Source organism: Polypterus senegalus, chromosome 4, assembly GCF_016835505.1.
Source record: "Polypterus senegalus isolate Bchr_013 chromosome 4, ASM1683550v1, whole genome shotgun sequence".
NCBI classification, from domain to species: domain Eukaryota; kingdom Metazoa; phylum Chordata; class Cladistia; order Polypteriformes; family Polypteridae; genus Polypterus; species Polypterus senegalus.
The window spans coordinates 186,140,396-186,167,514 of NC_053157.1; the positions used below are offsets into that span (position 1 = coordinate 186,140,396).

At 36.9% G+C, this 27,119-nt stretch overlaps 1 protein-coding gene across 1 annotated transcript in view; it reads right to left on the reverse strand.

Moving 5' to 3' along the window:
* The window catches only part of maea (macrophage erythroblast attacher, E3 ubiquitin ligase), a 105,737-nt gene that overhangs the window by 18,631 nt on the left and 59,987 nt on the right, over positions 1-27,119 (reverse strand). The window contains exon 4 of the mRNA XM_039751774.1: positions 5,317-5,439. Within this exon, the coding sequence (XP_039607708.1) occupies positions 5,317-5,439 (123 nt within the window). The remainder of the gene's footprint in view (positions 1-5,316; positions 5,440-27,119) is intronic.

Here is a 27,119-nt window from a genome sequence, read left to right on the forward strand (position 1 = left end):
GTCTCCTGAAAACGACAAAATAAAATGCATGGTATCAGACGTCCAACTGTCCTGCCACACTGTTGAACACAGAATCGGACATTAACACAGCTATTGAATCACAGTTGCACTCTGACCTTCAAGCATGTGAGTATTTTAGTGTTGCGTTGGATGAGAGTTGTGATATACGAGACAAGCCTCAGTTGGCAATATTTACATGGTCTGTGTCAAACGATTGTGTGATCAAAGAAGAACTCCTTGATATTGTGCCATTAAAAGACAGAACCCATGGCATAGATGTGAAAGAAACAATGATGGCTGTATTTGCGAAAGCAAATCTGCCCATACCGAATATAACTGCAATAGCCACGGATGGAGCGCCAGCTATGATCGGATCTGTGAACGGGCTTGTGGGGCTGTGCAAAACTGACCAAACATTTCCAGAGTTTTGGAATTTCCACTGCATCATCCACAGGGAGCAACTCGTGTCTAAATCACTGAATTTAGACAACGTCATGAAGCCTGTGATGGAAATCGTCAAACATGCAATTAACCACAGGTATTTCAAGAATCTCATCGCTGAGCTGGACCAAGGGCTTCCAAGTGACCTGCCGCTGCACTGCACTGCACTGTGAGGTGGCTGTCAAAAGGCCAAGTACTCTCTCGCTTCTTTGAGCTTTTGAATACCGTGAAACTGTTAATCGAAGAGAAGGACAAGGACTATCCCGATCTCTCTGACCTCAAGTGGATTATGGATCTGGACTTTTTGGTCGACATGCTATGTCACTTGGACAGACTGAACCTGACCCTGCAGGGTAAGTTAAAAATGTTGCCTGACCTGGTGCAAAGTGTGTTTGCGTTTGTCAACAAACTGAAGCTGTTCAAAGTGCATATTCAAAAGGGAGATTTAACGCATTTTCCCACTCTGCTAAAAGCCAGTGGGCAAGTCACCAGCGCCACCCTGAATAAGCAAAGAGAAACGAAAGAGAAACGAAAGCTTTGTGACCAGGTTCCGTGATCTACAACTGTAAAGGCCACAGATTACATTCCTCGTCGACCCATTTAATGGGGAAACTGACTGTTTGAAAGCCCCGCTAGTCACAGATGAGTTGGAGATGATCGATCTTTGTGAGGAGGACCAACTGAAACCTGCTTTAAGGGAAGGGACCATTGAGTTCTGGAAAAGTGTGCCAATGGAAAAATGCCCCAATTTCAAACGGGCTGCGCTTAAGATACTGTCAATGTTTGGGTCAACATACGTCTGCGAGTCTGTGTTTTCTACCCTGAAACACGTGAAATCAGAGCATCAATCTGTTCTGACTGACACCCATGTGAAAGAATTGCTTTGAGTGGCAACAAAGGAATACAAGCCAGATTTGAAGAGGATTGTTCAAGGCAAGGAATGCCAGAAGTCCCACTAAGCAACATGCATAGTAAAAGAAAAACACTATTGTAAATTATTATATTTTTGTTTGTGGACTTGGTTGAACTGAGAGTTTGTGTGTGTGAGACAGTGCACACAATGTTCATTGTTGAAAATGACTGGCCTGTGGTTTTAGTACTGTAGTAGTCAATTTTTGTCATTATGTTGGTATGTGACATTTACAATAAATCTGGCTGAGCAGAGGTGTGTGTGTGAGGAAGGGATGGGTGATGTTCATGTGTGCACATGTGTATGATGTGGCTCTTTGCGGTATCACAGTACAAAATGTGGCTCTTGGTCTCTCTGACTGGTTGGCCACTCCTGTTCTACAGTGATAATTACAAAAAGCAAACAAATTTAGTCAAAAAAATTACATGAACATGATTAAACAAAAAGTAATGGAATTAACTAATCCCAGTGTTCTCCCTCGCATCTTTAAGCTGGGTGCTCTGCCCGGCTAATTTAGGTGAGCGCTCGGCTATCATCTCAGCAATGGTAGTCCTCCAATTTTAAAATATGAAAGCAACAGGCAAGAATGGACAGTTCTGCCAAAAATTATCAGAAGTCAATCATACAAAGACTTCAGTCCAAAACAAATTTTACTAAAAATGGCAACGACATCAGAGCTCAAAGAGTCATTTTCAAATTTAACCAAACTAGCTCATATTGGGCTAGTGATCCCAGTGAGCACTGCTGAATGTGAAAGGGGATTTTCTGGCCTTAAAAGAATCAAGACATGCTTAAAAACATCGCATGAATCAAAGCACGCTAAATAATCTTATGCTGATTATGCAGGATCTCCCCAGATCCTGGGAACTTTGATTATGGGAAAGCTGCAGACAACTGGGCCTCTAGGAAGAAAAGAAAAATATAGTCATATGAAAAAGTTTGGGAACCCCTCTCAGTCTGCATACTAATTTACTTTCAACAAAAACAGATAACAGTGGAACTGGGGTGTTTTCCAAACAAAGATTTTTAGTGAAGCAGTATTTAGTTGTATGAAATTAAATAAAATGTGAAAAACTGGCTGTGCAAAAAATTGGGTACACTTGTAATTTTGCTGATTTGAATGCATGTTCAATATTGATTACGTGCAACACCAAATTGGTTGGATTAGCTCGTTAAGCCTTGAACTTCATAAACAGGTGTGTCAAATCATGAGAAAAAGTATTTAAGGTGGTCAATTGCAAGTTGTGCTTCCCTTTGACTCTCCTCTGAAGAGTGACAGCATGGGATCCTCAAAGCAACTCTCAAAAGATCTGAAAACAAAGATTTTTCAGCATCATGGTTTAGGGGAAGGCTACAAAAAGCTATCTCAGAGGTTTAACCTGTCAGTTTCAACTGTAAGGAATATATATTCAGGATATGGAAGGCCACAGGCACAGTTGCTGTTAAACCCAGGTCTGGCAGGCCAAGAAAAATACAGGTGTGGCATATGTGCAGTATTGTAAGAATGGTTACAGACAACGCACAGATCACCTCCAAACACCTGAAAGAACATCTTGCTGCAGATGGTGTATCTGTACATCGTTCTGCAATTCAGTTCAATTTGCACAAAGAACATCTGTATGGCAGGGTGATGAGAAAGAAGCCCTTTCTGTACTCCCGCAATTACTCCACAAACAGAGTTGCTTGTTCTATGCAAATGCTCATTTAGACAAGCCAGATTCATTTTGGAACAAAGTGCTTTGGACTGATGAGACAAAAATGTAGTTATTTGGTCATAATAAAAGGCGCTTTTCATGGCGGAAAAAGAACACTGCATTCCAAGAAAAACACATGCTACCTACTGTCAAATTTGGTGGAGGTTCCATCATGCTGTGGGGCTGTGTGGCTAGTTCAGGGACTGGGGACCTTGTTAAAGTCGAGGGTCGGATGAATTCAACCCAATATCAACAAATTCTTCAGGATAATGTACAAGCAACAGTCACAAAGTTGAAGTTACGCAGGGGTTGGATATTCCAACAAGACAAGGACCCAAAACACAGTTTGAAATCTACAAAGGCATTCATGCAAAGGGAGAAGTACAATGTTCTGGAATGGCTGTCACAGTCCCCTGACTTGAATATCATCGAAAATCTATGGGATGATTTGAAGCAGGCTGTCCATGCTCGGCAGCCATCAAATTTAACTGGAGAGATTTTGAATGAAAGAATGGTCAAAAATACATCCATCCAGAATCCAGACCCTCATCAAAGGCTTTAGGAGGCGTCTAGAGGCTGTTATATTTACAAAAGGAGGCTCAACTAAGTATTGATGTAATATCTCTGTTAGGATGCCCAAATTTATGCACCTGTCTAATTTTGTTATGATGCATATTGCATATTTTCTGTTAATTCAATAAACTTAATGTCACTGCTGAAAACTACTGTTTCCATAAGGCATGTCATATATTAAAAGGAAGTTGCTACTTTGAAAGTTCAGCCAATAATAAACAAAAACCCAAAGGATTAAGAGGGGTTCCCAAACTTTTTCATATGACTGTAAATATTTAACTGAAGACACCTTCTGCATATGCAAGTTGACTTTGAAAAATATTTGTAAAATTTTCTTCATTAGGTTTCCCATACTTTTTTTTCATTGTTTTCACTTTTCTTCCTGACAGCGACAATACTTGTGCCTCTTGGTTTATGTCATAACAATTGTTATTTAAAATTTTTGTTAGGGTTGCAAGATCCTGAATTGGATACTTCTTAAATTTAATAAAAATATTCTGGCACAAGTGTCAAACCTTAAAAAAGTAAGTCATATTGAGCATTGGAAAATAATTAATAATAATTAACTAATAAAAAAAATAGTACACATTTAAAATTTTCCCCACCACCGAATTTTCCCGTCCTGCCACACCTGGCTACTTTTTCATGCCACCCGGCTGGGAAAGATTTCTGGGGAGAACACTGTAATCTGATATACAATATTAAAACAAAACCAAAGCTGCAGCTTGAAAAATTAAAAATACCTCTGACACATATGAGACGGGAACCTTTATAACCAAATTGTTTCACTGATACTCTAACTTTACGCAAACAACGAAGTATAATTCCAGAGTAGCTTGAGTTTAAAAGTCTAAGGAAGAAATTTAAACTTTATAAACAACCTGCAGTACAAGACTATTTATAAACTCTACTCCACATTATGTTGATAATGAGTATAATATCAGTCGGGTATGTCTTCTAACAATTGTCCTTTCCAAGCAAAAAATGGAATCTACATGACACCATAAATATACTGTATTTACATTTTTAAAGACAAAAAATATAAAATTAGTATAAATGAAACGGCAAAAAAAAAAGTCTATAATGTTGTTTGTAATCATTCAATCAAGTTTTCTTTCTAAATTTGATTTTCTTGTTCAAACGATCTAACATATGGTCTTACATAAAACTATTACATAACTAAATACAAAGTAGTTAGAAAGGAAGACCAAAAATTGTTCAACTCTGCACAATGCATATTTTATTAAATGTTTAAAGGAAAAATATAATTTAGTACAGTGTTTTCTTACTTTCAGAGGACTAATAAATAAACTTCAGCTTACCTAAAATGAACCCAGAGGTTCTGATGGCAAGTTAGTTTCCAGATGTGAATCAACATGACATTTTATTACTGCACGATGAATCCAGGCTTGAGCAACAATAAAATCAGTCAACTGCATAAGCCATCTTTTCAGATGGAAAAGTATTACATTGAGATTGGCCTTGGCAAGCAGTGTTGCCTACCGCCTGAAGAATTGGGTTGGAAAGTACAAGGCATTAAATTCCATCCACACCAATGATTTACTGTGCGACTCCTTTCAAGTTTCTTACCCCACTTAATACAACATTTGTAGAAAAACACATTTCTGCCAAAAACTGATCTGGAGTGTTTGCAATAATCTTCACAATAAAATATTATACAAAGTAAAACATTTGTACCTTCATTTTTCTAAGCCTCGACTTATTGTCATGGCACCAGGCTAAGCAGGTCGTAGTTTCCTGTCGCTCAAGAGACTCTTCTACTTCTTTGGCCGTGAGGAACATTTCAATATTTACAAGATCCTAAAAATAAAATAAATAAAAAACATTAAAATAAATCTGCTATCATCAGATCGGCTAATGGTATACATAAACACTCCGTTCTCCGAACTCTTTATAGAGCAGTGAGGCTTAACATTTACACAGCTAAAGTAAGAATTTCAGAAATTGTCACCTGTTTTATAGCCACTAGGTGGAACAGTGCACTTGTTTACAACAGTACCTCTATATTTAGGGACCTGACTGAGTTGAAGAATACTACAACCTTTCTCATCAAGAGTTCTGATTAAAATTAGGATTAGGCATAACCAGAAAGTATATATTTTCTTTGCAATGAAAATGATTTCACACAGCACCAAATTCCAAGTGTAAAAGTAAGTGGAACATATTTTACACATTAAAAGATAACAAGTACTACATATAAGGGAGTTGTGATAAAAAAAAGTATCATGCACAATTCTTTGAAACTGGAGATCTATTGTATCATATTTTTTGTACATTTTAATTTCTAAAGAAGACTTGCATAAAATGAGTCTATAGCATACATCAAACAACAATACATAGAAAAAAGCAAAATGAAAGAAACAGACTGGGTAAAACAGCTGCAGATGTAGAGAATTTTAAAGTACATCAAGCACTTTAACTGTATGTTTTTAAGATATAAATTTAAAATTTTGAATTCTACTACACATGTAATAGATGAAGGCCTTGTAAAACAATGAAACCACAAAACCTTTCAAGTCATTATTTATTCATTCTATATCACAGTGTATGCTCTTATTCTAATTGTTTAATTTAAGTAATTAGGATTATTTATTTACAAAGTAATGAAGGTGTCTACTACAGGCCTGACAATGAGCAACGATTTCCCAGTCTGACACAGTGATGTATGAAAACTAGATTTCCCTGAATGTCAGCTTGAATGGGTGGTCATAGACATCAGAAAGCACATGGAAGACAACACATTTATCTACATTTTAGGTGATGATGAAGAGTAAAGGGTGTTAGCTGCTTTATATTTTTACAGCAATTACAGGTGACTTGTAGTGGGCATAACACATCTTGGCTATAGACAAGGAAGCTCCAAGGCCCAGATGACTCCATATCTACGTTCCTTTCAGTCAAGTCTACAGTAAAGTCTGCTCTCACAGGCAGCACAGCATAACCGCAAAAGCACTGCAGAGGAAGTGAAGGAGGTACAGAGTATTACTGAAAGAAACCCACCTAATCATCAGAAATACAGTGCATCCGGAAAGTATTCACAGCACATCACTTTTTCCACATTTTGTTATGTTACATTCTTATTACAAAATGGATTAAATTAATTTTTTTCTCAGAATTCTACACACAACACCCCATAATAACAACATGAAAAAAGTTTACTTGAGATTTTAGCAAATGTATTAAAAATAAAAAAATTTAGAAAGCACATGTATTCATAGCCTTTGCCATGAAGTTCAAAATTGAGCTCAGGTACATCCTGTTTCCCCTGATCACCCTTGAGATGTTTCTGTGGCTTAATTGGAGTCCACCTGTGGTAAATTCAGTTGATTGGACATGATGTGGAAAGGCACACACCTGCCTATATAAGGTCCCACAGTTGACAGTTCATGTCAGAGCACAAACCAAGCATGAAGTCAAAGGTATTGTCTGTAGACCTCCGAGACAGGATTGTCTCGAGGCACAAATCTGGGGAAGGTTACAGAAAAATTTCTGCTGCTTTGAAGGTCCCAATGAGCACAGTGGCCTCCATCATCCATAAGTGGAAGAAGTTCAAAACCACCAGGACTCTTCCCAGAGCTGGCTGGCCATCTAAACTGAGCGATCAGAAGGGCCTTAGTCAGGGAGGTGACCAAGAACCCAACGGTCACTCTGTCAGAGCTCCAGAGGTCCTCTGTGGAGAGAGGAGAACCTTCCAGAAGGACAATCGTCTTTGCAGCAATCACCAATCAGGACTGTATGGTGGAGTGGCCAGACGGAAGCCACTCCTTAGTAAAAGGCACATGGCAGCACGCCTGGAGTTTGCTAAAAGGCACCTGAAGGACTCTCAGACCATGAGAAACAAAATTCTCTGGTCTGATAAGACAAAGATTGAATTCTTTGGTGTGAATGTCAGGCGTCCCTACAGTGAAGCATGGTGGTGGCAGCATCATGCTGTGGGGATGTTTTTCAGCGGCAGGAACTGGGAGACTAGTCAGGATGAAGGGAAAGATGACTGCAGCAATGTACAGAGACATCCTGGATGAAAACCTGCTCCAGAGCGCTCTTGACCTTAGACTGGGGCGACGTTCATCTTTCATCAGGACAACGACCCTAAGCACACAGCCAAGATATCAAAGGAGTGGCTTCAGGACAACTCTGTGAATGTTCTTGAGTGGCCCAGCCAGAGCCCAGACTTGAATCCGATTGAACATCTCTGGAAAGATCTTAAAATGGCTGTGCACCGATGCTTCCAATCCAACCTAATGGAGCTTGAGAGGTGCTGCAAAGAGGAATGGGCGAAACTGGCCAAGGATAGGTGTGCCAAGCTTGTGGCATCATATTCAAAAAGACTTGAGGCTGTAATTGCTGCCAAACGTGCATCGACAAAGTATTGAGCAAAGGTTGTGAATACTTATGTACATGTGATTTCTCAGTTTTTTTTATTTTTAATAAATTTAAAAAAAACCTCAAGTAAACTTTTTCACGTTGTCATTATGGGGTGTTGTGTGTAGAATTCGGAGGAAAAAAATGAATTTAATCCATTTTGGAATAAGGCTGTAACATAAAATGTGGAAAAAGTGATGCGCTGTGAATACTTTCCGGATGCACTGTATATAATACAAACTAGCTTAGAAAGGCTAACAGTATTATTAAAAGACTTCAAACATCATACAGAGTCACTTTTCTCCCTCTTCATTTGTGCAGACAAATAGAGAGTTTCTTGTGCATACTATGTATATATGCTTTACCTTTTTCTGTTATTGTTGCTGTCACAAGTCTATGGGAGAACATGCAGCAATAAGCATGAACCAGAAAACAGATCACTAGGTTGTAATGCACAAGTCACCAAACAATTGTTTTTAATATACACAGTACCTAATTCATGGCTAAATATCAAATGAGTATTAAATAATAAATTACTATTAGAAGAGCAGCCCTCAAGTACATGGAGAAAAAGCTCTCTTAATGATAGTGACTGAATAAGGAATCAGATGGAGGTCCCTGAAGTTGACAAACTAAGCACTAAATGTTATGTCAAGTTGCAAGCAGCTTTACACAGTTATATACAATATAGTGTAAAAAGTAAAAAAAAAAAAAACTGTTAAAAAATTGTCTTTGTAAGAAATGTAAAAAAATTTGTGGCAATCTAGGTTTTCATCATTAGACAGACAGGACAACTCCTGTTACCATTCAGCTGTCTGGTAGTGGACATCATTAGCTCTCAAAGACAGCAACAATATGTATTACGGGATTGAATCCATTCAAACTAAATAATGCCCTAGTAATAAAATCAAGTTTACTTCTGGATATTTTATTAGGAAACCAGATGAACTTTGAGAAGAGTCACGATAATAAACTTCACCTATCTATGTTTAAACAACACTGAAGAAAAACAGATTCATTGTCATATACAGTTAGGAAAATCAAGTGTAGTTTTTCAATAAGAATATGTTTATGTTTCTAACCTTAAGCTTTTTATGCTCTGTCCCTGAAGCCAAAACTGCAAGCAAATCAAATGCTCTGTGCTCATAGCTTGCAGTCATTCACTAATTTGGAGTATGCATAGAGAATGTTTCAGCTTGTCTCCAAAGTACAGAATATTAATTTTATTTGTTCATATACTTTGCAACATAATTCTCAATGTTACATCTTCCATTTTAAATGCCATTTTTGGTGAATGCAAGGTGCCAGGCAAATTATCTTAAAATACACTGTTATAAATCTCTGCCGCGCCATGTCCATCCTTTTTAAAAAATCCAGTAACTATCCTTGACACCATACCTACCACCCAATCACCTGATACAAGTTAGACTGATGAAAGGTGGAAAAAAGGAAGACCAAATATGCAGGTAGCTGAAAATGAAATGACATTCTCTTTTAAGGCTCAATACTGTTGACTGTGGAAATGCTACTATTAACAAATGCAATTCAATAATATATATTAATAAGGTTTTCACATGGCTTCAGGTAAACACTCAGTTGTATTATCAATAAATTCTAATGGTGTTTTTCCAATTGTATTATAGAACAAAAATACTTTTAGTTGTTAGAAATGCTGTTGGCAGCACCAAAATGCTAATAACTTTGAACCTGGAATGAGCAGATACTAACTTAGCCAAATCAGCACAAAATTCAACAATTACTTTGACATTAATTTATCATTCAGTTGTCACATTACTGAACTGTTCTATCTACAGTGGTGTGAAAAACTATTTGCCCCCTTCCTGATTTCTTATTCTTTTGCATGTTTGTCACACAAAATGTTTCTGATCATCAAACACATTTAACCATTAGTCAAATATAACACAAGTAAACACAAAATGCAGTTTTTAAATGATGGTTTTTATTATTTAGGGAGAAAAAAAAATCCAAACCTACATGGCCCTGTGTGAAAAAGTAATTGTCCCCTGAACCTAATAACTGGTTGGGCCACCCTTAGCAGCAATAACTGCAATCAAGCGTTTGCGATAACTTGCAATGAGTCTTTTACAGCGCTCTGGAGGAATTTTGGCCCACTCATCTTTGCAGAATTGCTGTAATTCAGCTTTATTTGAGGGTTTTCTAGCATGAACCGCCTTTTCAAGGTCATGCCATAGCATCTCAATTGGATTCAGGTCAGGACTTTGACTAGGCCATTCCAAAGTCTTCATTTTGTTTTCTTCAGCCATTCAGAGGTGGATTTGCTGGTGTGTTTTGGGTCATTGTCCTGTTGCAGCACCCAAGATCGCTTCAGCTTGAGTTGACGAACAGATGGCCGGACATTCTCCTTCAGGATTTTTGGTAGACAGTAGAATTCATGGTTCCATCTATCACAGCAAGCCTTCCAGGTCCTGAAGCAGCAAAACAACCCCAGACCATCACACTACCACCACCATATTTTACTGTTGGTATGATGTTCTTTTCTGAAATGCTGTGTTCCTTTTACGCCAGATGTAACGGACATTTGCCTTCCAAAAGTTCAACTTTTGTCTCATCAGTCCACAAGGTATTTTCTCAAAAGTCTTGGCAATCATTGAGATGTTTCTTAGCAAAATTGAGATGAGCCCTAATGTTCTTTTTGCTTAACAGTGGTTTGCGTCTTGGAAATCTGCCATGCAGGCCATTTTTGCCAAGTGTCTTTCTTATGGTGAAGTCGTGAACACTGACCTTAATTGAGGCAAGTGAGGCCTGCAGTTCTTTAGACGTTGTCCTGGGGTCTTTTGTGACCTCTCGGATGAGTCGTCTCTGTGCTCTTGGGGTAATTTTGGTCGGCCGGCCACTCCTGGGAAGGTTCACCACTGTTCCATGTTTTTGCCATTTGTGGATAATGGCTCTCACTGTGGTTCACTGGAGTCCCAAAGCTTTAGAAATGGCTTTATAACCTTTACCAGACTGATAGATCTCAATTACTTCTGTTCTCATTTGTTCCTGAATTTCTTTGGATCTTGGCATGATGTCTAGCTTTTGAGGTGCTTTTGGTCTACTTCTCTGTGTCAGGCAGCTCCTATTTAAGTGATTTCTTGATTGAAACAGGTGTGGCAGTAATCAGGCCTGGGGGTGGCTACGGAAATTGAACTCAGGTGTGATACACCACAGTTAGGTTATTTTTTAACAAGGGGGCAATTACTTTTTCACACAGGGCCATGTAGGTTTGGATTTTTTCTCCCTAAATAATAAAAACCATCATTTAAAAACTGCATTTTGTGTTTACTTGTGATATATTTGACTAATGGTTAAATGTGTTTGATGATCAGAAACATTTTGTGTGACAAACATGCAAAAGAATAAGAAATCAGGAAGGGGGCAAATAGTTTTTCACACCACTGTATTTATCGATTCATCAATACTCCTGCATGTTTTGTACTACAATTAAGATGTACAAGACAAATTTATGTTCTTATATTTCCACGCTGGCTATCACTTAGGGTTGATTTAAAACTATTTCTTATATAAAGTGCTTCAAATGGCCTCAACAGCACTTTTAACAATACCCATATGCAAGATATAGGTCTTGTAAAAATCCCAAAATAAACGTACTTAACTGAGGTACGGCTTTAAGGTGCAGGGCTGCAACAAACTGTAGGACAATCTGCCTGCTAGTGTAAAGAACTCTTCCATCAGTCTCAGCAATTAAAACCAGGCTGAATGTTCACTAATTTAATTTACTGTACACTTTTTACAGTTGCTGATTAGGCCATTGATATTTCAATGTTTGTTGTTACACTTAATGCTATCTTGAAATAAGCAAACTGAACCTCTGTTAACCTACATGACAGCTCCATATGAATGTGGCATAACATCAGTTTGGTCTGTTTGTTCACGAAACTCTTCAAATTGGATAGACGGAGGAGTGCTGAGACTGATTTGATATGAAACAAATATACAGGAAATAGTACAGATTATATACTTTATTGATCTCGGTCTTACATACTGTAACATGATTTACAAAATTTACAAAGAATAAAACCAGTATTAAAATTTTAGCACCACTGCTTTTTTTGGTTTTTCCAACAGTCCCTTTTTCACTTTAGTTTTTACTTCTGTAACCGGCTGTTTCACTAGGTGCCACTGGTTTGAAAAAAAATACTATTTCTAAATGTGAAAAGAGATATCAGAGTGGTTGGAAACAATGCATATTAAAGAATACTGAAATAAGACCAGACAATCGTATTAAATTGCAATTACAGACTTCACCATTATGGAGGACTATTTCGGACAAAATTAAATAAATAAATAAATAAATGCGCAAATAAATAAAAGTATTGTGAAATGTGAGCATAAATAAATGTATCATGAAATAAAACCTTAATAAATTCGGCATGAAATGAGAGCATAAACGTATCATGAAATGAAGCCTTAATAAATAAATGTATCATGAAATGAGAGCCTAAATAAATAAATGTGTCACGAAATGTTTTTCGTTGCTTATTTATTTATTTATTTCATTTTGTCCGTAACATTCCTGCAAACCGTCATGAAATACGACTTGAAATAAAACTCACTTTCACTCGTCAAAGTTGAGAGGGCGGGCTCTAACACGCCCTCTAGTTACTGATTGGTGAATCGATAGCACAAGAATTAATTAGAAAAATGCTTACTACTGCCGATGAAATGGATTCTGGCGAAGATATTACGTATTTCAGAGAGAGAACTGCAGATTTATCGGAAGAAATTACAATGTTGGCGGCCCTTTTAGACTCCGATATAGATTAAACTATTTTTGAAATTATCGAAGAACAGGTGGAACGGACTCTACTACACTTCAGTTCAGGTGATGCAGTATTTTGAACTGAACAACTTTACCACTGATCAGAGCTGTAGAGTTGTTTGAAAAAGTAGCTGCGAATATGCACCTGACTTTATACTCGTAAAACAAGGGTCAAATACTCAGTTCAAAATATTAGTTGGAGCTGCTTTGGGCATTCCATGTCAAAGTACCTAAACTAATACAGCCGTTGCAGCTTACCGTATATCAAACTGGCTCATTCGCCTTGTGATCGTCTTCTCCGATACACCATATAGATCTGCAATCTGTCATACTTTTAAACCGCATAACAGAAGGTGTTCTATTGACTCAGCTGGAATGTCAAAGGATGGACGTCCAGAGCAGGGTACTGCATCACCTGAACTGGAGTGTAGCAGAGTCCATTCCACCTGTTCTTCGATAATTTCAAAAATAGTTTAATCTATATCGGAATCTAAACGGGCCGCCAAAATTGTAATTTCTTCCGATAAATCTTCAATTCTCTCTCTGAAATACGCAATATCTTCGGCAGAATCCATTTCATCAGCAGTAGTAAGCATTTTTCTAATTAATTCTTGTGCTGTCGATTCACCAATCAGTAACTAGAAGGCGTGTTAGAGCCCACCCTCTCAACTTTGACGAGTGAAAGTGACAGTTTTATTTCAAGTCGTATTTCATGACGGTTTGCAGGAAATGTTACGGACAAAATGAAATAAATAAATAAGCAACGAAAAACATATTTCGTGACGCATTTATTTTTTTATGCTCTCATTTCATGACACATTTATTTATTTATGCTCACATTTCACAGTACTTTTATTTATTTACACATTTATTTATTTATTTAATTTTGTCCGAAATATTCCTCCATACACCATGTGTTTTATCGTACTCTACGATGCCCAAATGTTGAAGTGACTAGTAGGTCTAAGTTGAGCTTCGTTTTTCTTGTTCCAAAAGACTGATTCCATGAGGTTTTATGTCCTCCAGGAATGTTGTTAACTGAAGTTTTTGAGGTTTTTTCTGCTCGGTTTTCAGCTGGTCTTTGATTGAATGTCACCAGTAAAGAACAGTAGTTCAATATAAGAATAAACTGAAATTGATTATGCCACCCTATAGAGGTGAGAGCATACTGAAAGCTCTTTCTTGATTTTTATCCCACTTTAGACAGCAGGTTGATCACTATACAAAAGAAACTTACTTATAATGAATAAAGATATCTATTTGCTTTAAGGCTAAAGATGGAAATCTGAAGATTTTCATTTATTAGCAGGAAAGATTATAGAAAATATATGTTGATTTTTATTTTAATCTTATGTTCTATTTGACAAAGTCAGAAGGAATTCTTTGCAACAAGAACCTCAAAGAGAACTGCCCCTTTTCTGTAGTTTATAATTTGTGTTATCAATGATCAACCAAAAAAAAGTAAAACATATTGAGTTTTTTGCTTCTCATAACTCTAGCCTTCTCAAATTAAGATAATGTCAAGTCATATATTTCCTAAAACTCACTTAAATGTTAGAAATCCTGCTCATATCAAGTCATATATTTCCTAAAACTCACTTAAATGTTAGAAATCCTGCTCATAACTTGTCACAGTGCCAGTTAAGCTGCTACTTCATTATTTAATTTGTACAGTTATAAAAGAACAGAGTATACTGTTCTGTTCTATCAGAAAGTATAAAGACATTTAATGTCCTTGCAATGTAGGCTGATTCATTTAGCTATCTTTTCAAGTCACCGCTGATAAGGATTTTTTGTGTTGTAGAATTTGCTATTGCAAAGATGTCTGCTGCTAATACAGTTCTAAACATTTTATTTATATGGTGTTTTGATTTCCTCAAACACAAGGTTGCTAAAGGCATAAAATATGGACCTAGAAGAGTGTCACAATGTAATTCCTAACAAAATATTCTAAATCTAACAATTTGACATATAGTAGAAATAAACCATAATAAAGGTGTAAAAAGAGATCTGAAGTACAAGTATAATTTTAAGAATTGCACATAAATTCATCAAAAGGCTTTTACATAAAGTAAGGAAATATTTTATTGTAGCAAGTATGTAAAACATACAGTATTAAGCAGTAAACAAACTAAGCAGAACTGAAAAAGTGCTGGTGACTTAAGATTTTAAATGCAGCCCTTGCTTGAAGGTTATCTATAGCAGTTTCAGAAAAAAAGGCTCCTGGGATTTAAAAACCATTAAGGCTGCTTTGCTTATGCAGCAATCACTAACAACTGTAACTGATAAGGATTTTAAAAATAATCCACCATGGAGGAACCTGAAATCACAAAATTAATAAATAATAGGTGGAGGCAATGTCCTTTAACTTTTGTGTCATTGGTCATTATATTGAGGCATGTGAAAGAGGGATGTAATTAAAATCAGCTGAAGGTCTCCTTAAAATGAATCCTCAGTTGTTGTTAATTTGCCCCTCTGCATTTGCATATGGTGAATTACTAAAAAGTAATTTGTTTTTTTTTTTTATTGCACATATCTAATTGCTGTGTATATTGATAAATCAGTAATAGTAATAGAAAAGGTGAGATAAAGGATATATAAACCCCATGCATATATTATTATACCAGATGCAGTAATTGAGCAACATAATCTCATATAAACCAATACTAGTTCATACTGACAAATGCAGATAATGCTGTTTTTGCCAATTCGTCCAGAGTTGCATTAAATTTTACACATTAGGCCATCTTCAAGGCTGGTATACTGCTCTTATTGTATTACTAACCATTTGAAGTCTACATAATCATAAAAGTTAGAGCTTTTTGGCTGCAGCATAGTTGTAATATACTGAAAATGCTATTAAATAATGTCATATTAGAAGAAGGGTATGGATTTTGTTACGGTTTACAACTAAAATCGAAAGTAGGGACAAATATACACACTCTGTGAAAATCAATGAATGGAGGGAGCATACACATTTGTTTTTGCTCTTTACGATACACATGATATCAAACTGGTTCTGGAGAGACACACTGGTTGCAGGTTTTTATTGCAACCAATTTCCATAATCAGAAGATAGTATTTGCTGATAATGAAACTTGGAATTTAACTATATTGCTTGTTTGTGCGCTCATTCATCCAAGACGTAATTAATTACGTTGTAGAGCAGGGATCTTCAAATACAGTCCTGGTAGGTTGCAGGTTTTCACTTCAACCAGTTTCTTAATTAGAACCCATTAATTTTCTGCTAAAGCAATATGTTTTTGGGCTTAATTTTAATTAACTCACTTGTTACAATTCAGAACCCTTAATTGCCTATTTTAGTTTTAAACAGCTGCCACCTAGGTTTTAACTGTTTCCTGTTTTCTTAAATAGCAACCAGTTAATAATGAAATGCAAATAACAAAGGAGAAACTTTGACTATGCATCATGAAGTATCTGGGTTAATAAAATGATTAGAAATAAATGAAAGAGAAAAGGAATGGACTACGGAGTGCAAATATGTTCTGTCTTTAGAAAAGGAAACTCTACACTGTGATGAAGATTTGTCTTGGATGAATGAATGTACCAACAAGCCATATAATTAAATACCAAGTTTCATTATAAGCATAAACTGCCTTCTAATTAGGAAACTGGTTGGAATGAAAACTTGCAGCCACTGTGGACCATGAGTAAATACCACTGCAGTATATTCGTGTATGTTAAAATTAATATTCTGTTTGCAAAATAGATTATTACACATAAAAGGAAATGTGTTAAGCACGTTTTACTTTTCAAAGTTCCAATTAATTAATTAACATGGGGAGGTATCCTATAATAGTTAGCATCGTAAAAAAAAATAATAATAATTTTTTTGCTTCCCAAGCTAATTTGCAACTCAGGACAAAATCAAACTAATCTTTGACCAGTCAGGGCACTTATCCTTCATGTACTACTGGAAGAAGGAAACCTATTAATGCAAGGCTAAATATTCAGCCTTCAAGAATTCCTGTAAGGTGGCAGGGTGAAACAGCTCAAATTTGGTGTGTGCTGAGTAGTGCTGGATCAATATTAAAATTGTGACTTTGTTTTCGATACCATCTTACGGAACTCCGTATTGGTACCAAAACTGATTTGAAGCAAATAACGGATAATTCCCACTCTCCTGCCACCCTGCTTTGCCACACCATTACATGCCTCCCTGCAAAGCTCCACTCTGCAAATCATTAACAGCAGCAGAGATGGTAGCTCCTTGCAGTCTCTGGTACGTTTAATAATAATAATAATAATAATAAATTTTATTTATATTGCACTTCATATTTTAGAAATCTCAAAGTGCTACAGAGTAAAAACAAAAATAATAAAACAAGAAAATCTATGTATACTTAAACAAAATATCTTTCTAAAAAGATGAGTTTTTAGATTCCATTTAAAAACATCAGTCGACTGTGGGGCTCTCAGGTAATCAGGGAGGGCGTTCCACAGTCTCGGCGCCACAGATGAAAAAACCCTATCACCCATACTGCGAAGCTTGGTTCTAGGGACTTGGAGAGTGTTAGTGTGTGCAGAGCGGAGAGTGCGTGAGGAGGTATGAGGGGTAAGGAGTTCCTGTAAGTAAAGGGGAGCATGTCCATAGATGCACTGATGGGTGAGGAGAACGACCTTGAACTCAATTCTGAGTGGAACAGGGAGCCAGTGAAGGGTTTTCAGAATTGGGGTGATATGGTCATGCTTTCGCACCCTCATCAGGATCCTGGCAGCGCAATTCTGAATATACTGGAGTCTCTGAATACTCTTGCAAGGAATCCCGATGAGGAGCGCATTACAGTAATCCAACCTGGAGGAGACAAAGGCATGGACGAGCTTCTCTGCATCTTCCAGGGTGAGAGTTGGTCGGAGTTTAGCAATATTCTTGAGGTGGTAGAAGGAAGACTTACAGGGGTGTTTTATGTGGGCGTCAAAGGTGAGTTGAGGGTCCATTTTAATGCCCAGATTGGTGACAGATGTGGAAAGGGGAATGTTTTGGCCAGCGAAAGTGATACTGATGATGGTAGAAGAGCAGAGATGGTGTGATGTGCCAACTAAGATGGCTTCTGTTTTGGATCTGTTTAGCTGAAGAAAATTGAGCCTCATCCACGCCTCTATCTCCTCCAGGTAGTCAATGTAGATATTGGCAGAGGAGCAGTAGAGGAGGTGGGGGTAGTCCGGAGGTAAAGCGGAGTGTCATCAGCATAGCAGTGAAAAGATAAACCATGTCTGCTAATGACATTTCCAAGGGGGAGCATGTAGATGGTAAAAAGGATGGGGCCTAGCACAGAGCCCTGTGGGACACCACAAGTGACGTTGTGGTTATGAGATTTTGCTGCCCAGGGCGACGTGCTCAGTTCTGCCGGTCAGGTAAGATGTGAACCAACTGTGAACATTTCCAGAGAGTCCAATGGTATATTTCAGGCGGTGAAGGAGAATGTTGTGGTCTATTGTGTCAAAAGCAGCTGTCAGGTCAAGGACGATGAGTAAAGAAGGGGAACCAGTATCTGCTGTTATCAGAAGGTCATTGGTGACCCTGACCAGGGCTGTTTCGGTGCTATGGCCAGGGCATGAAGTTGAGTTGCAACTATTTTTTCCAGAACTTGAGAGAAATGGAAGATTGGGGATGGGCCTATAATTGGAGAGAACTTCAGAATCCAGGGTGGGTTTTTTTCAGTAGGGGTCTAATGACAGCAGTTTTTAGTGAAGAAGGAATATGGCCAGCCAAAAGGGACTGGTTTATGATCCTGGTGATAAGTGGAGAGATGGCAGAGACGTTGGCCCTCAGTAAAGCTGAGGGGAAAGGGTCCAGGGAACTGGTAGACAGTTTCATTTTCCTGATGACATCCTCCACCTCTTCCCGTGTGGCAACAGAGAAGGAGCAAAGGGGCTGGACAGTCTCAGACAGTAGGTCGACAGTTGGGGGGTGCAGGATATCCGTGGTGGAGAGGTGTAAGCAGATGTTATCAACTTTTTGTTTGAAGAAATTTATGTGCATATTGCACCTCTCATCGGTGGCCTCAGAGTAGGCAGGTGAAGGAGGTTTGAGAAGGTGATTTATAGTTGAAAAAAGTTTTTTGGGGTTCCTGGAAATGTTGCTGATGATGGTGGAATAGAACTTGGACCGTGCAACCTTCAGAGCTTCTGCATACGCCCTCTTGTGTTCCCTATAAGCCTGTTTGTGGACAGTCAGCCCAGAGGCCTTGAACCGCCGCTCAAGGACACGGCCAGCCGTCTTCATTTTTCGCAGTTCGCAGGTGTACCAAGGTGCCGAGCACGAGAATGAGACGGACCTGGATGTTAAGGGGGCGTGGAAGTCCAGGAGACTGCTCAGGGACTGGTTGTAAAAGTCCACAAGGTCAGCAACAGAGAGGGAACTGGTAGGGTCAGAGGAGAGAAGTTTAAGGTCCAGGGCCAAGGCATCAACATTGATGTTCTTCAGATTTCTTGTCGTTTTAGTTTGATATGGGGGGAAAGAATGGGCAGCTCCACTGACACTACTTTGTGGTCTGAAATACTAAGATCATATAACTGTAAGTTACTAATTAAGGCAGAATTTGAAATGACCAGGTCAAGTGTGTGACCCCTGGAATGTGTGGGGACATCAACATGTTGTTGTAGATTGAGAGAATCCAATAGCTCAAGGAAATCAGCAGTGAGATAACTTGTGGGATTGTCAATATGAATATTTATATCTCCTAGAATTATGATGTTGGCAGAGGTAGCACAGAGTGTTGTAAGAAGATCAATCATTTCCGGGATGAAGGCAGAGTTGGGTTTTGGCGGTCGATAGATAAGGAGAACAGTCATGGGAAAAGGAGGCTGACATTTAAATGCAAGGCACGCGCAGGAGGATGTTGCAGGTATCAAGATACGGGACAACCCCAAATCCTGATGGTGGATGATAGCTAAGCCACCACCACGCCCAGTGCTGCGAGCTGCTTCCAAGTAATTGTAGCCAGGAGGACAGGCTTCATTTAGGGCAGAGTAAACCTCTGACTGGTGCCATGTTTCTGTCAGACACATGAAGTCAAGTCCTTTCTCCCTGATGTGTTCTTCAATCAGTGTGGCTTTATTGCAGATGGATTGAGAGTCAAACAGTTCAAATTTGACTAATGACTGTGAGGTCAATCTCTGTACTGGTCACAAAACATTAAGAATTAAAGACCTGGTGGCGTGCAGGCAAACACCTTTCAACCTAAATATAATATATGCAGTATATTTGTTATAACTACTGATGAGAAAGGGGTCCTACTTGGAGTTTTGATCACACTATTAAACAACTAAGCATGAATTTCTCAAAAACTACCATTTACTTCCAGTACCAAAATTAAAGAAATGCTGGTACCATACCGCATTAAAAATTAGGTTTTTCTGTACTTTTTCAATACCAGTCTACTGTGCAACCCTAGTGCCAACTACTTGATTTTTGTCTGACACTGCTTATACAGTAAATCAAGCTCTTTCTTCCTCTAACATTATGAAAATCAAAAAAGAACCAATACAAGAGGACAAATAATTTCATATTTCATTCAATGTACGCTGCAGAACTAACATTAGTACATCAGCATCTTTGGGAATATATAAGCAATATATTTTGATAGCGATCCTCATTGTACAGTATGTATTCTCAACTATGAAGGGTTCATGTTAATTTTTTGTGAATTAACTTAGGATTTAGGCACCAACTTAAGCCGCATTACTGTACATAGGAAAATTAAAGTAGCTTCTAACTATGCAGGATTAACAAAAGCTACTTCATTTATTTGCTTCAAACAAACCAATTATTAAAAACTGTTTCATTCAGTTGTTCAAATCACTTAACAGCTGATATAAAACTCAACAGTAAATATCATAACTGCAATCAGGAAGTAAGCATGCATACATTGTAAAGCACCTTTTCTTGTTCATCAGATGAGACACCCGAGAAAACCATTATCCATCACTAAAGAGTCCACTAATTAGGAAAGCTCTTATCAGTTTTTTTTTTTTTTAGGGTTGATACTGATCAACAATTACATGTTACTAAAATTGGCCAATTCCGAATTCTTTTATCCTTTTAAAAGTTTTTTATTTTTATAAACACTAAGTTCCTGTATGACTAGCCACGTAGAATCTTTATTCCTTAAAGTGTTATATTTTTCTTTTTTTTTCTTCTTCCAATTAAGACCATGGGAATTACAGTACCTCTTCATTTATATAGGCTTATTACTCAGTGACCATAAAAATGCTAAATTAAATCAAATTCATTTACACATTTGTTAACTTATAAAACACATATACAAAATATTTATCCATAATATAGCAGTATAAGGTATAAAATAAAACACATCATAATCATGCCACCATTCTAATAAAATGTTCATAACATCTTTATCAAGAAGATACAAGACATACTTAATAAGATTACAAATAGACACTCAAGCAGACCAGCCTATTGTTTACTAAGCAGCAGGGACTAATTGTTATTTATCTTTTTCTAATTCAAAATATCAAATACTGTACAAAACACAACATAAAACGATGAGCTCATCTATCAGAAGGGCACCCATTCATCCAAGTTCTGCTAGATAACTTATACTGTACAACTGCCATCCCTCAGATTCCATTTTCCTATTCCTTTTTATTACTTCATTTCCTTTAATGTATAAGTCATCTGGACTTCTCTCTATTCTAAAGCCCACCTTGACTGCAAATGCTCAAAAATGTGGCAATCACCAATCAAATTACATAGATTGAAAAAACTTATTGATCTGTGTATCTTTACCACCTTACCACCATCTTTTGCAATGATCTTTCTGCATCCCAGTTGCTTGAATAACATTTGGTGCTGTATCACCAGACCAGCAAGCAATTTTTATACCTGGTTTAGTAGAAGTATATGTAGACCTACTGTAACATTTGTACTTCAGGCCACCTGGTTGTTAGTCATACTAGTTATTACGTATTTTATGTTTGAGAATGTGATATTTATAGATTTATAAGGGATTATTAAATTCCCATGCAGGGTAAAATTATTAATTATTAATTAAAATTCATTGTTGTATACAATATATGTATTTACTGCAGTTTAAACAGTCAGTTGTGTTTACTGGTACCATATACTACATAGATCCTGCATTTTTGTTGGACTTGCACCAGCGGAACTGACAGTGAGTACCTTAGCAGTTTACTGTACTGTTCTCAGGCAAAATGGCAATATGTTAAATAGACATAAATTAGATTAAACAATGGCAAGTTCCTTGTCAATGTGTTGTTTAACAATCTAATATTAAAAGTTGCCAATGAATAAAATTAAGAAAATCCTCCTAAGACACAAGTGATTGCACATGCTTTGACAGAAAACTATTCTCTAATCTTCTTTAGCATTGCATTGCATTACAGAACTATCAGAAAGCTTCAGCATTAGCTGGATGGGTGGATGGTAACATCTTTAATTTAAACAATCTTCTTCCTCAGATAAAGATGATAATGGAAATAAACCTGAGATATTTGAACTTTTACCACAGAAAACAGAAGCCTTGTGGAACAATGTAATCCATTTCTCCAAGGGAAGTTCTACTGCCTCCCTCCCTAGCTGCTTGATGAAGAAAGAAATTTCAATTAAAAATGTTGAACAACAGATCAATTAGCAAAGACCCTCTAATGTCACTTCCTGTACCAATTTGGAGGCCCTGCTTCACCAGGTTTCATAAAACGATGACAACAGTGCTTACTGTTGAACCCACAACTCTACAGGACAGACCTCATTCCAAACAGATGCTTTCCTTCTAAAGAAAGTGTTGAGTTTGGACCATTACAGTCCTGATTATTTTGAAATTTTTTAATTTTCATTTTAGGCATTAAACACGGTTTCAAAAGTCGTCCCTAACTCTTCATCTTGTTGCTTTGTGTTATTATACTGTATATAATCCCCTTTTATACAGCATGCTCGTTCCTCTTCTAAAGCTACACACAACAAAGACATGGTTATCCTACCCTAAGCCATAACAGGAAGCTGTAGCAACAGCTTTTCCATTTTTTTCACCTGAATGAGGCAGATTTGCTGGTGTCAAAGTGTTTTCCCATTATGATACATAGCTTACATTTGATGTTATTTATAAGTAAGTGATTGATTTTTGTTCAATAACACACTCAGGAAATATGAAAGAAATTGTGGTGCTGAATTTTCCTTTTTATAAGACTCTTGTATTAAATGATTTATTCCTGACAGCATCTTTAACAATCGCCTGCAATAAGTCACAGTGGACATGGTTATCAACCTATGTTGCAATAAACGCTTACAATTCATCTTAGGTGCAGTACACTTGCAAGTCACAATTCGATAAAGATGGAGTACTGCACAAGGTAAAACCAAATAACTAAACCCAAGTGCTTAAAATGGCAATAAGGGAATTCACAGTTTGTCTACAGTCTTGTCATCTGCATAATGACTTGGAGCGAGATGATCAGTGACTGTGATAATATCACAACATTATAAAATGCATTGTTGTTTTCATGGGTTTCATATACATAGCACGAAACCAATCAAACAGAAAATTCCAGGGTGGTTTTGTAAACAATCAAAAAAAGATAAAATATATAACTGATGTTGTAAAAGGGACTGAAAAACAGCATTTAATACCCCGTTCTTACCCCAAGTCAAAATGTTCTGAGTCAGACTTTACCTTCATCACAAGTAATATTATATGCTACATTTTATGAAAGTCAGACAGAGCACATTAAAAAATATTGCAAATATTAATATAGAACTCTGGGTATGGATAAGGAATAAAAGAAAAAAAAAAGTTCCTATTTTTTTTATTGTATAGCAGAAATATGGGAAGAAGTAAAAACATAACAGATAAAACATATACACAAAGAAGCTATGGATTTATTATGGTTTCATTGTAGTGTCAGCTTGCTCTGCTTTTATAGTGCATTTGTCTGTATGTGTAGAGAGGATAATGCAAGTTAGCTGAGATTGTCTCAGTTCTGTAACAGGATTGTCACCACCAGCTATAGTTTTGGAACTTGCAGAAAACAAATATGAACAAACACAAATAATTTACAGATCAGTTTTTTTATTTTGGGGTGGCACCATGGTGCAATTATTTGTGCTGCTGCTTCACTGCTCCAGAAGTCCAGTTGAAATTATTTGCCCAGAAAGTGTATATAATTGATTACCCTTTGATTTGGTTGTTCTCTTAGAAATAAATGACAAATGCCACAACAATGAAATATTTAAGCAACAGAATATTTTGATATTTAATGACATTACAAAATCCTTAAATCTAAACCTGAAAGCTAATAAATATAAATGAGCTGTCAAAACAAAAATTGCTTATGCATGAAAACACATTGGATGAAGCAGCTTCTACGGAAGAGAGTCACATTAAAAAAAAAACACACACACACACTATTGTAAATTAGAGAGTAAATGGATTTCAACAGTCTTAAAAGTAAATCAGTCTGCATAGACTTAACAGTATTTATATTTAGAGTTCTCCAGAAAGCACATTCACATTACTTTTCCAGAAAAACTGATGAAACTATAAATAGCTTTTATTCAGAACAATAGCTAACCTGACAAAAAAAAATCTAAACTTTCCTAAACAAAAGTCTACTTAATATTAATAGCTATGACTTTATGAATAAATAACACAATAGACATGTAGACAGTCAGCTTCTAGATCTAATAACACTATATTGTCTAACATCATCCATTGCATTTACCATCGGATCTGATCGGATTTCTAAAATGAAATCTACTGATAGCACTTTAGATGAAATTCCAAGCAATTTGTTGAAACATTCATTTACAGAAAGTAATAAATTAGTATTAAATGTCCTTTTCATATATTTTTAGACTTCAGTTAAATAAATCAAATACAGATGCAAATTTTCTTAACCTCCCATTTCACAGAGAAAAGTGCAGTCAAACAGCTTAAAATGCTACCTAAATAATTCTGTGTTTATGAGAAATTTCATCTCAGTTAAATAAATGCTATAAATTGTGCAGCCATCTTTCAAGTTTCTGGATGTGCAGGCAAGTAAATGTCAAAAGTCCTAAAGCTAGTTCAGAATATTACAGGACTGAATTCTGAAGGAATACTTGTTTTGTTTTGTTTTTTGTAAGTTCACTAATGTCATTGTGTTACAACTGCTTCCTGCTTTTCACAATCCTGTTTTAACTTATGAAATAAAACACAATAGAACCAAAACAACATAGTTTTAACATATGCATATGAATATGAAAAACATGAATATTCAAACGTGAATACAGGGACCAACCAAAAGAGTCAGGTAAGACCGACAATACCATCCCGCAGCAGAAAAGTGCACTGATGCTAACAATTATCTTGTTTCTTCTCCACAGCTCTAAATGTTTCCCTGCAGAGGATGTCTACCCCTGATGCATGTTTTAAGACCCACCCCTTCTGGGTTCAGATCTATAAAGCAGACAGACAAACTGCCTAGAGGAAGATGTCATTTAGACCCTTGAACACCTCACAAAAGAACTCTTGTGATGTCAATTTAAGGTAAATCAACATCTCTTTGTTTCTTTTTCTTGGCATTCTTGGTAGCTGAACTCTTTAAATGGCATTTCACCTTGCTGCTGCTATATACAGTACATATACTACTGGTCAAAAGTTTTAGAACATTCAAATTTAACAAGTTGACATGTAATGAATGACCTAAAATGGTGAAAAGGTAAACAGCAAACTACCAGAGGTTTGAATCTTCACCTCTAAGAGTCATTTTCTTAGGTAGTTTTTACTCTTTCATTTCTTACATATTATTGTTCCTTCCAAAGTAATTTGTGTACCTGCAGTCACGTGTGAAAGTGGTACCTACTTTCACAGTATTACTGTTATTGTAAAAAAAGCTGGTATTGTTAAGTTTTCTGAACTTTTGTATCAACTTGTTACCAAAGTTTTGGTTCTAACATCAGCAATATACATGCACACACACAGAATACACATTATATATCTGAATATACTGCATACTGTAAATGTTTATGTAAAAAAGCAAGCTGTTCCCAGATGGGAATACATACCTTGGGACAAATCACTAAAAACTTGGTAGTAGACTGTGGCAAAATCCACTGCTGAAAAGGCAATGCCCGCAGAGGTTCTTTCTTAAAATGCAACCCCAAAGTAAAATAAAAGCTTGGAGTACAACTGAAAACACAAACAAAGCAACATCCTGATGGCCGCCAAAATGTATTGATTTTGTTACAGCAACATTAATAGTAATATTTCAAAATGGAAATCAAAAAATGAACATTTGATTCAGTTTTACTGAATGCTTTGTCCCGTGGAACAGGTTATCTTTCTATTTAACATGTAATGTGCTCGCCGCACACACAACACACATTTATGTTTAACAAGATTGCTTTTGGAAAACTTTTCAGTCACAGACATTGTAGCCATCATAAACATAGGCTTGCTTAACAAGAGTACCACTGCTCTTTGCTGTTTAACACTATTTGGGAGACGTTAAGACTCAAACCCAGAACCTTCTGTATTGGAGCCAGCAGCTCTAACCAGTACACTACCCGAGAAGTCAGGAAAACAAGCAACACTAACCTGATTTCTTTTTCTTCGGTTATAATCTTGGAAAAAAGCGAATCTCTTCTGTTATACTTGTATCTTTTGTGAAACTGTTTCTTTGATATTTGGAATTCAGGCTTCATACATTATACACTTCATGTCTACATTTTGTCAATTATAACTAAAACATAAAAAACGTTTCTGTTTTAACGATGTGTTTACTCTGCATAGATTGTTGTAGACACGGAACACACAAGAAATGCAAGTGTTCCAAATAACGATATAGTATTTATAAAAGGTGTCATTTTGCTTGACTTCTCACTCTATACAACTCTAAGCAACTGACACGCAAGTAAACAGACTTGAGCTGAGAAGACTGTGCACTGGTGGGGGTTGTGATAGCAGACTGCTTGCTGTTTCCTGCTTATCAACACATTTAACACTACAATTACCAGAGCTTACGAAAAAACTCATATCCAGCCCACCTTAAAACGCTTCTCACCTCTCTGCCAGCGTCTTTTGTCATCTAAATGTGCTGATAAAGACAAGCTGCAAGCAGCCGGCTATTCCATCCCCCCCCCCAACGACTTAGAATGTGCATGAACTTCTCCCAGCTCATGCCTTGATTGATTATCTGGGAGCGTAGTGGAGTTTTAGAGTGGAAATAATAGATTATTTGGAACACACGCATTTCATGTGTGTTCCGTTTCTACAGTAATCTGTGTAAACACATTGTTAAAATAGAAATTTTTCCCTATTTTAGTAATAACTGT